Below are 15,395 nucleotides of genomic sequence, written 5' to 3'. Positions count from 1 at the left end.
GGAAAGGAAGGTGCCCTTCCATGCCTCTGTATTCCCAACAACCATGCTTACTGGGGAATTTACACGCCTGGGCTTACCAGGGGTGAGTTGGCTTCATCAACAGACCCAGGGATTGAAGAAGAGAAAAGCACCAAGCGTACACATTAAGATATTGATGTCAGACTCTTGTGGAGAGTGACAAGGTCTAGAGATCCACCCTGTCGGTCTGGTTTGTCCTAGCAGAGAGAGATTTCTCTTTCTAAGGAGGAAAATGTCTGGCTTGCAGCTGAGGAACACCCACAGGAGGAAGCAAAGCCCGCATTTAGCCTGGCGGTTCATTTAGCCCAGAAATATCTTAGTAATTTAAACTCTTTAAGAGGATGTTATACAAACAAAACTCACTACCAGATGGTGGGAGTTGAGAAGGAGAGGATCCAAAGAGAGAATCCAGAGTGCAGTCTGCAGCCTTGGCAGAAGACTCACATTTATCTTTAGGAAATGAAGATGTCTTCCAATTACAGGATCTCATTAAAGCATCTGATAGCACTAGGCCTGGCGTGTTCACATTTGCAGATAAATTTAAATTGAAAGGCATTTGAAGCATTTCTCATCCCAGACATTCGTTCCTGCCAATGGCTCCAAATCAGGAAGTTAACCTTCGTGTTTCTGATAGGTCCTGTGTACTCATGTCCTAGGCTGGTCTGGCCATTGGTGTTAGAGGAGGGAAGCAGGAAGCTGCAACAGGGATGCCTGAAGAATGGAAACTAACCAGAGACACAAAATTAGAGTGCAGGGAGAAAGCACACACAGCATTTCTTATGTGCTGGTCTCTAAGTATGGAGGGAGGCTGGTAGGGTGGATAGACAGTTGCAGGTTGGTCCATCGGCCCCAATGACACTCTTCCTTGGAGACTCCGCCTCTTTCTGCCTTTATCCCAGGCCTCTTGGGCAAGTCAGCTGACAGCTGCAGACTTGTGAAGGCTGTGAGTCAGTTTCATGTTTAATACGGTATCTAGGTCTACAGGCGATGAAACAGCTGGACGGATTGATTCTTTAATCTTCCCCTTCATCATTTTAAAACAGCCATCTTTGTGTTCGAGGAGCATCTTAGATATAAATGACTTTCCTCAGATTCTCCTCATGTCTTCCTAGTTCCTTCCTCTTTTATGATCTCTGAATATGTTTATTGTTTTTCTGAAGGGGAGCTAAAACAATTAGATATCACACAAATCCAAAGTTCTCCTAATAATTCTCATTGCCAGCATCTTCTTTAAGTGCTGTGGTGATCTGAATGAGAGATGCCCCCTGTCGTTTTGGGTGTTTGGTCACCCGGTTCCCAGTTAGTGAGGCTGTTTGCAGAGGTTTTTGCTGGAGGAAACTATATGTCACTGGGGATGGGCATTAGACTATATAGCTTCTCCCTACTTCTGGTTTGCTTTCTCTGATTTGTGTTTGTGGTTGAGATGTCATCTCCCAGCTTCCTGCTCCTGCCTCTCTGCCTACTAGAATCTACCATGATAGATAGGCCTCTCTCTGATGATGGCCTCTTATCCCTCTGGAATTTTAGTCCTAAATAAATTCTTCGTTAAGTTGCTTATGGTCACAGTGTTTTGTCAAAATAACATGAAAGTGACTAATACAAGCACTGGCACTCATTAATTTCTATATGCAGATATGTAAATGCAGGTGCAAGAAATACCTCGAGCTTCTTCCTCCCTGTTGTCTGAAATCATCCAGAAATATCACTTTGTCGGCGCCAGCACCGACACGGTACCGAGAATCTACCGAGAATTGGGCGAAAGCCTGTGGGATGAAAGAAGCACACACACACAGGTTATTCGTGTCAAGCCAGAAGAGGAAGAGAGCTTCTGGTTTCTTTATTGACCAAACTATATATCCAAAGAACACCACTTAGCAGGTATCTGTCAAGCACAGTGGGGAACCCTGGCTGAGACTTCGGTAACAAAGGACCGACTATGTGGCCTGAATAAATTAGGGAAATAACCAGGAAGGCCAGCCTAATTCTGACTCAGGTGAGAAGTACCTGGCCAGACTGTTCCCAGTTGGGGACAAAAGGCTTCCACATGCAAGGGCAGGGCTCAGCAGGGGTCAAACCTTGTTGGGGACCCAGAAGGGTCTTGTTCAGGCTGACAACATTCTGTGAATGTAAACTTCTTGTGCCACACGGTGACAAAGCAACCAGGCCCAAATCCAATACAGCTCCCACATCACTTTAGTTAAGTTTGTCTCTGAAAATCATTTGGAACTCCACTGATTGCTTGAAATGAATTAATCTCCTTGGGTGTGAGGTTCCCAGGACCGCCCTGTAATCCTGTTTCATTGTTCTTCAGATAGGGTCCCTGCACACTTCCTGAGACATTCAAATGCATTTCTTGCATTTCTTGGCGTTTGGAGATCGAGTAATAAATGGACTAGACAGTGGCCAGTCCACGTCATTCAATGCACATTTTGAGGTCTTCGTTATAATTCAGCCAGCATCATCTTATCTAGCAAGCGTCATCAGATTTTTGTACCGACGTGGAAATTGGGGCCCTGTGGAAACTGAGTTTGGTTGAGGCCTAATGTTGCACATTTAACAGAACAGTACTGGGCCTTGGCCTGGATGTTGAGACTCACACACCTGTAAGGCACAGACCAGCTTTTGTTCTTTTTCTGAGACCTGGACAAGTTCAGTGGGACACAGAGAGCCCCTCAATGCAATGGGGGAAACAGCTTTGGGCTTGGACCATTCTTAGGGTGGAAGCCATAAGTGCTCTTGTGCAGAGTTGAGAGAATGTATTACTTCCCCAGAAACCTGTGAGTCTGGGGAAACTGGATCTTGCCACATCTGAGGGCAGGCAGGCCATCTGGAGAGGGGGTCTTGGTATTGTAACTGTCCTGACATGGACAGCATGTGCCATTTGTCCAAGGACTTTTCAAGGAAAGAGTAACTTCGCTTTGGGGGCCAAGGAATTTCACAAAAATCATGCAACACACCTGTCTGGGAGAGTCCTGGGGACCTGGGGGTGGAGCATGGATGCAGAATGGCTGTCTGAGTGGGGATAGAAGAGAGAGAGAGAGAGAGAGAGAGAGAGAGAGAGAGAGAGAGAGAGAGAGAGAGAACAGGCTGCGGGGGTGGGCTTAATAAGAAGTAAGCATAGGGGGAAAAACACAACATTGTCCTGTTGGTCTTTAGGGATGACGGGGCTATAGACACTGAGTTGTTGAAAGTGGAGATCTACCGGCTGGTTTTGTGTGTCAATTTGACACAAGCTGGAGTTATCATAGAAAAAGGAGCCTCAGTTGAGAAAATGCCTCCATGAGACTCAACTGTAAGGCATTTTCTCAATTAGTGATCAAGGGAGGAGGGCCCAGCCCATTGTGGGTGGTGCCATCCCTGGGCCGGTCAGTCTTGGGTTCTATAAGAGAGCAAGCTGAGCAAGCCAGGGGAAGCAAGCCAGTGAGTAACATCCCTCCATGGCCTCTGCATCAGCTCTTGCTTCCTGACCTGCTTGAGTTCCAGTCCTGACTTCCTTTGGTGATGAACAGCAATGTGGAAGTGTAAGCTGAATAAACCCTTTCCTCCCCAGCTTGCTTCTTGGTCATGATGTTTGTGCAGGAATAGAGACCCCGACTAAGACAGGAGAGAAACCTGGCTCCAGAATTTGAGCAGTTCTTAGTTGATAACACTTTGGCTTTTGGATGTTTAGAGACACAGTTGTGTCTGCCAACTGGGTTGAGTTCTTACCTTTCCTGAGGCAACCCCCAGGCAATTGACTGATGCTCAAATAAGTCCCTCTAAATGCATGTTATGTCTTTGAAGGAGGTTTTATAAGGCCAAACCGTTTCTATTAAATCAGGAGTTAGCCACGAGCAGAGAAAGCTATTCTCACTATCAAGTAGTATTGCCCCATGTCCCCAGTCAGAGATCCTTTTATTTAAAGAATTATAAGTCCCGTTGGCCTCTCTGTTATAGCAAATACCTTTAGAGTCAGGATAGGGAATGGGGTAGAAACATGAGACGCCAGCGTGGGCCAAAGCTGCCCACCGTCTGCCTCTGAATCAGCCAGAAGCAAGCCCTGCTTTTGCCTCCTGTTGTTGTGACTTCACCTGTCTCTTCATTTTGTCAGTCCCTTCTCATGCTGCAGAACAAACTACTCTGTTGCCCCACGTGGTAGCCGGAGGCACTTTATAATTGAAGATTCTCTTAGGTTGAAGCAGGGGACAGGGGAAAGCATTAGACAAGTTTTCACAAGTCCCGCTTTCCTAAAGCTGAGCATTTCTCTTTCTCACCTCCCTCTAACCTTTATTTAGAACCCAATAAATCACGCCGCACACTGAGGCCTGCTGGCGAGAACGGGCCTCTTCTCCAGACGTCGGTATTCAGTGTGTAAGGGCAGTGTCTTCAGACCATCCTGTCTGACCCATGCCCCCTCGCTGACCCCTCAGCGGGTGTCCTGGGTAACACCCAGCTCACCTCCACCTCTGCTCTCACAGTCATGTGACTCACCACTCACGTGACAACCTTGCTGTCAGCTCCTCAAGTAGATGGCTTGGATTATGGGTTTCGTTATTATTGCTGTCCCTCTCCACCTCTGCACCCTCCCTTCCTATATTAAAAAAAAAAAAAAAGCCTTCAGGGATTCCTATGTGGCGTTTAGATTTGGCTCTGACATTTTCAAGTGCCTAACGTATTAATCAGAATACCACGCCTTCTGGAGAACGGGGGTGAAGGAGGAAGACATTGAAGATGTGGCGGTCAGCCAGGTGGCGATGTCACACGCCTTTAACCCCAGCACTTGGGAGGCAGAGACAGGTGAATTTCTGAATTTGATGCTAACCCGGTTCAGGGCTATTCAGCTAAACCACAAAACCAAAACAACAACAACAACAACAACAACAACAACAACAACAACAACAACAACTACCACCACACCTGGCATTTAGAGTTTTGCCATCTTCCTCTGTGTGGAGATGACACAGGAGCACACAGGAGTGCCTCCCAGAGTAGTAAAAACTGGGGTGGGGGTGGGGGAGTAACCCATGATGTCACTGAATAGAAGAGTTCACTAGGCACTTCTGAGAGTTTCTTTTATATTGTTTTGGAACAAGGAACTGGACAGAGAAACATGGATAGCAGCATAAACTGTGTGTAAGACAAAGTTATGCTTCTAAGGGAGGAAGCCGGCTGGGACAGGGCAAAGGGACAGTGGCTCCAACAACCTGCCATGGGGAGTTGGGATTTTTATGGCATGTGGAATGGGCTTCTTGGGCATGGTGTGCTGCTACATGTAGTTCTACATACAACTTCATGTGTTGCATGTCCCTTCAGCATCTTAAATCTCCACTTAGAGGTGTGCCTTTTAGTATTATAATGAGCCAGAGGACACCTTCAGACACCAAGTGTCTGTGTATGTGCCTGTGCCACAGGGTAGGGGATTTGTACCATTCCCTTTTGCTTCTGGCTTCTTTCCTAGCTGAATTTTGCAGCCTTTCCCCCAAGGCATTCCGGACCTCACCCTCAGCTCTATCCTGTCTCATGTGAGTGATGCTGTGAGGGTCACAGATGCCTCTGCCCATTTCATCTCATGACTCAGCTGACAAACTCCCACGTTCATATGGACACCATGAACAATGCAAGTCTTATAAAGGACAGCATTTAATTGGGGCTGGCTTACAGGTTCAGAGGTTCAGTCCATTATCATCAAGGCAGGAACATGGCAGCACCCAGGCAGTCATGGTGCAGGAGGAGCTGAGAGTTTTACATCTTCCTCTGAAGGCTGCTAGAAGACTGGCTTTCAGGAAGCTAGGACAAGACCCACACCCACAGTGACAAACCTACTCCAATAAGCCACACCTACTCCAAGAGGGTCACATCCTCTAATAGTGCCACTCCCTGGGCTATTAGAGGTAAATATGCAAACCATTATAAGGTAGGATCTGACTTTTTCCTGTCAGGGATCTTCAGAGGAAGGGCAGGATGCTCAACACTGAGTCTGACTGCGACAATGAAAGAATGGGTGGGGAACAGCAGAGAGTTGGGCCATGGGAGACACAAGCTGCCTCTAGCAGCAGCTAGGAACACAAGAAAAGGCAGGCAGGGAGAAAGTTAAGGACTGTGATCACTGATACAAACCTTGGGCACACAGCCCCTGGCTTATTCCCTCTCAGAGGAAAAGATCACACAGAGCAAACAGGGTAAACAGAGTAAAGTCGACTCTTTGCACTTTACTGTTTTCCTTTTTTCCACTCTGTGGAGGGAAGAACCAGGGGTTAAAACATGGGTTTTTTTTAAAGATTTATTTATTTATTACATATAAGTACACTGTAGCTGTCTTCAGAAACACCAGAAGAGGGCATCAGATCTCATTACAGATGGTTGTGAGCCACCATGTGGTTGCTGGGATTTGAACTCAGGACCTCTGGAAGAGCAGTCAGTGCTCTTAACTGCTGAGCCATCTCTCCAGCCCCCTTAGAACATGTTTATACTCTTAAAGGAAATTAGGGCGTCAGTTCAGTTCATCTGTTGTCAACTTGGTCCTAGCCAAAGCCTGGATTGAGAGACCCTGGTTATGAACATGGAACCAATGTTCTCAAATCCATTATGAATCCCACCGTAGCCTTGAAGCCATGTTTTTCCCTGGAGGATCACAATTCACCCTGCCTGTTCATGTTCTGGTCCTGGGACAGCAGAGACCTTTGGGACATTTGTAGGATTTGGTGTTTGTTCAGGCTTACGGACTTCTTACCCAGGGGCTGTTACTGCATTTGATAACAGCACATAGTACAACCAAGTCTATGCCTTGACACTTGGATAAGAAGCTGAGGGGAAAACGTTTCAGCAGCAGAACATGGACAAGCTCTGAAAAGCCTTAAGCAAAACTGAAACAAAAGGTCACTTGCTCACGGCCCCCAACCACTTCAACAGCCTCTGCCTGCTCTCTGATGACTGATTCACAGTCTCTGTGCTTGCTACCATGTGCCCAGACAGCCCAGGCAGCCAATGGACTTCACATCCCATGAGCCCTCATAGATTCTGGAGTTCTCCTGGCCTCAAATGCAAGAACTGATGCAAATGACAGAACTGAAGGGCCCAGAAAAGGAAAGGGACTCTGTCGTGTGGAATGCACGTCCCTCAGGGCTTCTCCTCCCCTGTAGGTCTATGATAGACTTTTGAGGCAAAAAGCAAACCAATATTTGCTCTCATCTAAGATGTGACGTGATTAGTTTTAATGTGACAGTTCCCTAAATGAATTCTATGAACTCTGCCTTTACTTCTGCAGTAGTTCACACCCCAAGTGAGTCTCAAAAACTAAAATGGAACTCACAGAGATAGAACCCTGAGGTGGGACTGGCATTAAAGCAGGGTAGTGGTTCTCAACCTGTGGGTCACGACCCCTTTTGGCGTCACATATCAGAAATCCTGCCCATCATATATTTAGATTAGAATTGACAACAGAAGCAAAATTATAGTTGTGAAGTAGCAATTAAAAGAATTTTATAGTCGGGAGTCACCACAACACAAGGAAATGAATTAAATGGTCCCAGCGTTAGGAAGGTTGAGAGCGACCCAAATAGGGGCTATCAAAGACTAGGCAAGTCGTTCTAGGGTAGCAGTTCTAGTAAGCCTAGCATCCCATAACACATCTCTCTGCAGATAACAAATTCTATTACTGACTAGCTGCTTAAAACTGAGCTCATGGTGTCCTTAAGAGTACAAGCAAGGCGCCGTGGTTTACCTAAGTTAGTTTGTCCTGTTGGCATAGCACCCACACATGTTTCAGAGTCTGAAATACCCACTGTTCCTGGCTCAGATCTTTCTTTTGAGGCTTCCTTTAAACTTGTGCTGGAAGAGAAACGTTTAGAATGCACGCTCGCCCGTGGGCATTTATGTTTGGCTTCATCTTACGTTGTTCCGAATCACTCATCCACGTTGTATCTCAGCCTCTGTCATGCTTTGCCCTGTCTGTCTTTGACCACACTTTTAGTGCAAACATACTCTTGGATGACCAGTTCCAACCCAAACTAACCGATTTTGCCGCGGCGCACTTCCGACCCCACCTAGAGCAGCAGAGTTCTACCATAAATATGACCGGCAGCGGCAGGAAGCATCTGTGGTACATGCCGGAAGAATACATCAGACAGGGAAGACTCACCATTAAAACGGACGTCTACAGCTTTGGAATCGTGAGTGTCCCTACCGACGAGCCACGGATGAGAATTCAATGCTGCGAGGGTTCTAATCCCAACAGCAGTCCCCTCAACCTTTCACAGCGGTCCCCTAAGACCATGTTAGATATTTACATTACGATTCAAGACAGTAGCAAAATTGGAGTTACGAAGTAGCGACAAAGATAATTCTATGGCTGGCGGTCACCGCTGTATTAGAGGGTCACAGCATTAGGCAAGCAGAGGACCACTGGCTTAGAGGAAAAATTTTAAGAGTTTTAACTTTTATACCTATTGGTTTTCTGTTACTTATTATCCGACACATTAATTTTTGCATAATTCATGAAGTAGTAAAGTACAAGTGTATTAATTAGAACGGAATCCATTGTTACACACATTAAATAGCTTAAGCTAATTTTGCATTCATTCTCAGCCTCTGTGGCTGACTTGATGTATGTTCCTTACAGGTGATCATGGAAGTTCTAACGGGCTGCAAAGTGGTGCTGGATGATCCAAAACATGTTCAGCTGGTAAGAACTGCTCTCTTGCCATCACCCGTTTGCCAGTTAGTTTCTCGACAGAGTCCGGGAAACAACTTTGTTCTTTCCTCTTCCTAGAGGGACCTCCTCATGGAACTGGTGGAGAAGAGAGGCCTAGACTCCTGCCTCTCGTTCTTGGACAGGAAGATACCGCCCTGTCCTCGGAACTTCTCTGCCAAGCTCTTCTCTCTGGCGGGCCAGTGTGTGGCAACTCGGGCCAAGTTAAGACCCACGATGGACGAAGTAAGATATATGAGGTTTTATTGACAAAAAAAAAAAGTGCCATGGAAAATCTGAGTCTGATAAATTGTGCGTCCAAGTGAATTCTTAATTAGTGAGACCAATTCAGCTTCCCACAGAGAATTCTAGACTAATAGATAACCTTTCTAGCGTAAAACAAACAAACGCCCCACACTCCTGCTACCTTTGTAGAAGTCATTACTAGGTAGAACCAGATCGTTATAAAGTATCAAATATGGGGCCAGCAAAGTAGCTTAGCAGGTAAAGGCATGTTTGCTGTGCAAGCCTGGTGACCTGAGTTTGACCCCTGGAACTCATGCAAAGAACGAGTTGTCCTCTGACCTTCCTGTGAACTCGCCAGAATGCTCCCACTTCCATTCATAATAGATTTCTTTAAAAAAAAAAAATCTAATGAAAAGTAGTTTGAAAGGGGCATTTTACTTAGCTATCTGACCCCTTAAAAAGAACACATCTGTCTTCATTGTTTTAAAATGTATTCTTCATCATCATAGATGTAATCTGTTCATTTATAAGCAAATATCGTATTTTGGGTGCTGGGGTTACATAGCAGTCAAGATAAGGCTGAGCATGCTCAAGCGTGAGCGTTCTCAAGCTTGCAATGCAAAGAATCACATTCAGTATGTCAGCAGACATGATATCTTGGTCCAGTAGGCAGCATGATGGCAGTCAGAATCCCAGGATGATCGTAAGGGTAGAGTCTTGACAGAGTTGGGTCTCAGTCTGTGGCAACCAGAGGATCCTTGCTGAAGGTGACAACAGCTTAGCTGTGATCTGGGGGACGGGTTAGATGTAGGCAGCAGTAAGGATGGGAGGACATCCTCAGAAGAGGCAATCAGCACTCCTGAGGGCTGACTCAGCGGTCACTAGCCCTAGCTGTAAGACCTCCAGCATTCCAGCGTCATGGAGGTGAGATGAGTAAAAGGAACAGACATAAAAAAAAAACTACAGGAGCTTCCAGGGGAGAGGGGCCGTTCATTCTCTGCTTGGAGTTGTGTTTTATCCTAAGTCTATTGGAGAGCTGTGGGAGCATCCTAAACAAGGAGTTGGTATAATCCCAGTGTTGGAACACTGGGTGTCAGGAAAGCACATAGGAGGCCTGTCAGGATCTCAGGGTAGAATCCTGTTCCATCGAGGATCCATCAGCTGTGTTGTAGAAGGACAAAGCTGGGATCCGGGAGGTTGAGGGTGCAGCATCAAAGCTTCCCTTCCTCTGTAGTCGTGTGGATCTTCTCTTGGTCCACAGCTTTAACTATAAAATCAGAATGATGCTATTGTGGACATGAAATGATGTGGAATTCATGAGAAGACTTCATTAATGCTCAAGCCATCTGTATTTTTATAGAGGGAGAGGGAGGGAAACCAAGAATAAGAATGAAGATCTTAGGGGTTGGGGATTTAGCTCAGTGGTAGAGCGCTTGCCTAGGAAGCGCAAGGCCCTGGGTTCGGTCCCCAGCTCCGAAAAAAAAAAAAAAAAAAGAATGAAGATCTTAGACTATATAGAATGCATTCTAGAGAATGTAGGATAAGAATGAAAATATATCAGGTCATCATTGGTTTTTAATCTGGCTGCATGTTCAAATATTCTGTGAAGCTGTTTAAATACTCCCATTCCTCCTCCTCCTTCTCCTCCCTCCTCCTCCCACCTCCTTCTTCCTCCTTCTTTTCTCTCCTCCTTCCTCTTCATTACCCCTTCTCCTTTTTTTTCTTTTTCTTCTTCTTCCTCCTCCTCAGCCTCTTCTTCTTTTTTAAAAATGACAGTCTCTTGGTTGAGGAAGAGAACTGTATTTTTAAGAAGCTCCTTCTCCAATCCTGGCATTTGATACCCAGAGGCCAGATCACCCTTAATGTATTCCATGAGGACCCTCTACTTTCTATGGTTGAAAGTGCACCCAGACCCATCTGACACCATAGAGAGAGGTGGTGGCCAGTTCATGGGTGAAGTCAGGTGTCTTGATAGTCTATAGTTTCTTTTATGCCTTCCTCCAAATCCCTTGATCTGGCCCTTGGAATAAAGAGGATCTCCAATATCTAATATCCTTTCTAATTCATAATTCTATGATTGCTCTTATTTTGTGATTTTTAAATTTGACTTAATTTACTTATTAGGAAAATGAGAGGATATTCTCTATGAGGTAGAGAGGAAAATGTAAATGGGGCTGTCACTGAAGCTTCCCTGAAGTGTTTGTGTGCTTCCTTGCCAATCAGGTCCTGAACACTCTGGAGAGCACACAGCCTAGCTTGTATTTTGCAGAAGACCCTCCCACTTCCTTGAAGTCCTTCAGGTGTCCTTCTCCTCTGTTCTTGGATAATGTTCCAAGTATTCCAGTAGAAGATGATGAAAACCAGAATAACTATCCAGTACCTCCCAAGGAAGCTTTGAGGACAGATAGAGTGACACAGAAAACCCCCTTTGAATGCAGCCAGTCTGAGGTCACCTTTCTGGGCTTGGATCGAAACAAAGGGAACAGGGGAAGTGAAGCTGCTTGCAACATGCCCAGTTCTTCTTGTGAGGAATGCTGGTGCCCAGAGCTTGCGGAAGCATCCCAGGACTTAAGGCCTACTGTGATCAGTTTGGGGTCTTCTTGGGAAGTACCAGGCTATTCTTATGGGAGCAAGCCAATGGAGAAGAGGTGTTCCTCTGGACTCTTTTGCAGTGAGCACGAACAGTCCAAAAGGCAGTGAATTCACCAGAAGATAAAGCACATATCGCTAAAGGCACCTGAGCAAACAGCGTTACATCACCGTGGAAAGACAGGGGGTCTGAGCTCTGTGAGTAAGGCCAAGGGACCAACGGGTGGAGAATTTGAATAGTGCAGATTAGCAGCAAGGAAGTTTGTTTCTTCTCCAAACAGAATGTCAAGAGATGTTTTATTCGGGTGACGTCTCTCAGTCAAATCCAAGCTAAACTGGAGTCGATCTGAGTTATCCAAGATTTTGGGTTCTGACTGTCGAAACCTATCAAAGAGTGGCAGGAACCTTAAGTCGCTCTGTCATCATCTGAGTGAGACCTTTGTGTAGGCGACCAGAGAACCACCCACATTCCAGAACCAGGTTCTCCCCAAGCCCTCTCCAAGTAAACAGCCAGTCGTTTACCGACAGCCAAATGTGATACAGTGCCATTCTTCCTCTGCGCATGCGCCATGCCCTTTATAAAACCGAGGTCTTCAGCCCCACCCTCTTTCTGTTCCATCCTCGCTCAAAGGCAGCCTTTGGGCCTACTGGGAGGCCACCTCAATAAATCTCCCACATGAGGTCTATTGCATGGTGTGACTTAGCATCACTTGGTCCTCAGATCGTTTCCACAAAAGCTAAGGAATAAACAACAACAAAAACTCACCATCGTTGCCACCAGCACTCAGTCAGTCTTTCTACTAGGGATTGGATGGTCTATTGGCTTCCCACAGTCACAGGAAACGTTGCTCACATGGAAAGGTGTAGGAAATGTCTAATTTGTAAGTGGTGACAGGAGCCTTTTGAAAGAATTGTGATTTTAAGTTGCTTCTCTTTTGTTGATCGCTGGTTAACCCGTCAATCTGGAAGTGAGCCAAGTCACCCTTGCTACGGCATGTTCTGTGTGGAGAGGGAATTCCAGTCCAAAGTCTGCATTTCTGTACTTACATTCTTAGAAGAGTTACCCGCGTTATGCCAATTGTTATAAAAACTATATTTAAAAAAACACAGCGTTGTTGTTGTTTTATTCAGTCAGAAACCCACTACATCCTCAGTAGAATGTTCGAGATTTTAATCAAGTCCTTTTGTGCCCTGGGAAAAGATGTGGTCATAAGAGGTCGGATCACTTTGCAGTCGGCCCTGTTCTGTGCTCCACTGTAGGTTCTGTGAAGGAGCTCTCCTGCAGGGAGCCTCTCTCCCCTCAGCTGCTCCTCCTCACTGGAAGACTCGCAGCATAAATGATCTCTCAGAAGTTTCTGTGTATTTGTTTTGTGTTCATCGCTTCCTGAATTATATCAGAATGGTTCAGGTCACCTGATTTACTGGATTACGAAACCTCGGCTTTCATTTGCTGCCGTTGTGACAAATGACCACAAAGCTAGCGGTGTGATGCAATCGTCTTCTACAACGTTCCAGCTCTGAAGGCTCGAGTGCTCCCCTCAGAGGTTCCAGGGAAGAATCTTTGCCTTGTCTCTTCCGCCTTTCCTCCTGGACTGCTCAGTCTGTAGACTCTTCCAGCACCATCAGAGCAGACAGAGCATATCTCCAGGCTGCACGCTCCCCCCTCCTCTTCCCTCCGGCTCCTCCCCACCTTGTTTCCAAGATCTTCCTCTTCTCCTTTCTCTTATTCCTGATACACTGCTTCTTTCAACCTAGTGATCGCATTGGGTCCATTCAAAGAGCTGATGACGTTTTCCTTTTATCAAGATCCTTAAATTACCATGACTGCCTGTTAGTATCAGAGACCAGCTTTGCAGGTGGCTGCAGATCCCCTCCGAATCCAGCGATGATGGTGACATCACCCATAGGCGACAGGGACCTGTGCATCTGTTGCCATGGCAATCACCATGCATTCCCAGCATCCATTTGGTTTACCTCCCACCTTTACCTGCAAATTGTTACGTCACAGCCTAAATAAAAGGCAGACCCTTCCTGACCTTTGCCCCTTCTTCTTTTCTTTCTTTTCCTCCTTTGTCCCTGTCGCCCCCTTTTGTCCCCGCCTCCCACAATAAACCTCTCTCACGTGTAACTGCATTGGCCTGGTGTGGTCTGTCCAGACTTGAGCCGATATTCTATCACAACACTCCCCAAACCTCCTTTTCTATTGGGATATGAAATATTTACAGGTTTCTGGCTGGGGAGGGGGGCATGGACTTCTTTGGAGGCCATTACTCCATCACACTTCCTGTGTGTTAGGGGCTACCTCTTCAGGATTTAGCATGAGAGACTCGGCAGAGCTGATGTTTTCTCATGAATTATGTTCCATGGAGCTGTATCTACAAGTCTACATAATAAAGATCCAACATAGCAAATATTGCCAACTAAGTTAGCCAAGTTTTTATGGTCAAGGATAGAAATACCATTTCCAGTGGGTTTATAGAGTCTGTCCTTCAGAGGAAATCACCATGCTTTCTTTTTGCCTTGGGAGAGGCAGGATGCATGGGATAATCAGAGACGTTTGGAGTCGAGGTTGAAGAACAGCTTGGAGAAGGAAGTCACTGGAAATCAGAAGCAGGAGAGGAAAACAAAGAAGTTAAAAAACATGGAGCTCCTGTTCTCTGAAGAGGCAGGCAGTGTGGTTAAAACACAAGAAGCTTCAGTCTGATTGACAAGCCTAAGGCAGACCTCAGGAAAACAAGTGGAAGAGTTCGTTCTCACAGGCCAATGGGAACATATCTGGGTGCCCAGATTGCTCAACACCATTTTTCCAACTGGCTTGCAAAGTGTGTGTGTGTGTGTGTGTGTGTGTGTGTGTGTAAAAACATCACTTGTGCCTGGTGGCACAAGTCTGCAATCTGAGCCATCAGGGGACTGAGGCAGGGGGACCACAAAGTTCAAGGATAGCCTGGGCTACAAAGCAAAAAGAAAGCTAGGATTACAGCTCAGTGGTGGAACACTCACCCAGCATGTGCAAGACCCTGTGTTCAACCCCCATTACTCTCCACTTCCTCACAAGAAGCATCAAAAGTCTTCAGCATGTGACTTGTTTATTACAAGCCATTCTGAGATTGATTGAGCTTACCTCAGAGATACAGCTTGGAGGCAGAACAACTCACGATAGACCATTAAGAATTGTCTATGTTTCTGATTGGTGGTAACACAAACCTTTACTCCTGGTACTCAGGAGGCAGAGACAGGCAGATCACTTGAGGTTGAGGCCAGCCTGGTGTATAAAGTGAGTTCCCCAACATCCAGGGCTACACAGAGAAACCCTATCTCGAAAAACAAAAACCAATAAAACTGTAATAAAATAAGAATTGACTATGTCATTAAAGTGACTCCCAATGGCTTATTTCTATGCCCACAGAGAGGTGCACCACTCAGTCCTTCTCAATGAGATTTCGTTTGCAGTTGGTGGCAGTTGACAAAGAGATCCACAACTGGTCAACCTGTAGAGGACAGGAGGCTGCAGAATGTCCTGCCTTAAATGGGACATTAATATCAGAGCCCTCCTCCTGAGGCTCAGGAATCATGGGGGTTTAGGGGAAGATGAAGTTGTAAGGGCTAGAGGTAGTGTTGACCGACTACAGGGAAACAGTAGATCCTGCACACCACAGCACAGCTGTACATACAAACTCATGGCCATGGTCACAGCGCACTTAAGACATGGCCATGGTCACAGCACACTTAAGAACTTCAAAAGTTCAAGTCAGACAAAATCCCAGCATGGAGGGGCTGTGGTCATGAAGTCCATCCCTAACTGAAGAAATGGTGGTGAAAAAGAATCTCTGGGAGAGAAGCATCCATTTCTTTAAGGATGTGACTGGCCAACCAAGCT

At 46.0% G+C, this 15,395-nt stretch overlaps 1 protein-coding gene across 10 annotated transcripts in view; it reads left to right on the top strand.

Moving 5' to 3' along the window:
• Irak3 (interleukin-1 receptor-associated kinase 3) overlaps window positions 1–13,651 on the top strand; it is a 61,645-nt gene extending 47,994 nt beyond the window's left edge. For 6 of the 10 annotated variants that reach the window (XM_039079133.2, XM_017594854.3, XM_039079132.2 and 3 more), the window contains 4 exons: window positions 7,967–8,165; window positions 8,615–8,677; window positions 8,765–8,929; window positions 11,153–13,651. In XM_039079133.2, coding sequence (XP_038935061.1) covers window positions 7,967–8,165; window positions 8,615–8,677; window positions 8,765–8,929; window positions 11,153–11,629 — 904 coding nt within the window. In that variant the 3' untranslated portion in view covers window positions 11,630–13,651. Of the gene's footprint in view, window positions 1–1,650; window positions 3,077–7,966; window positions 8,166–8,614; window positions 8,678–8,764; window positions 8,930–11,152 lie in introns of those variants that run through there. The other 4 variants (NM_001108101.1, XR_005486627.2, XM_063263500.1 and 1 more) reach the window with 4 other exon arrangements.
• Window positions 13,652–15,395: the final 1,744 nt, after the last annotated feature.

Source organism: Rattus norvegicus, chromosome 7 (genome assembly GCF_036323735.1).
Source record: "Rattus norvegicus strain BN/NHsdMcwi chromosome 7, GRCr8, whole genome shotgun sequence".
NCBI lineage: Eukaryota > Metazoa > Chordata > Mammalia > Rodentia > Muridae > Rattus > Rattus norvegicus.
The sequence above is the reverse complement of the archived record's forward strand: the minus strand, read 5'-3'. Positions and strand labels throughout refer to the sequence as shown.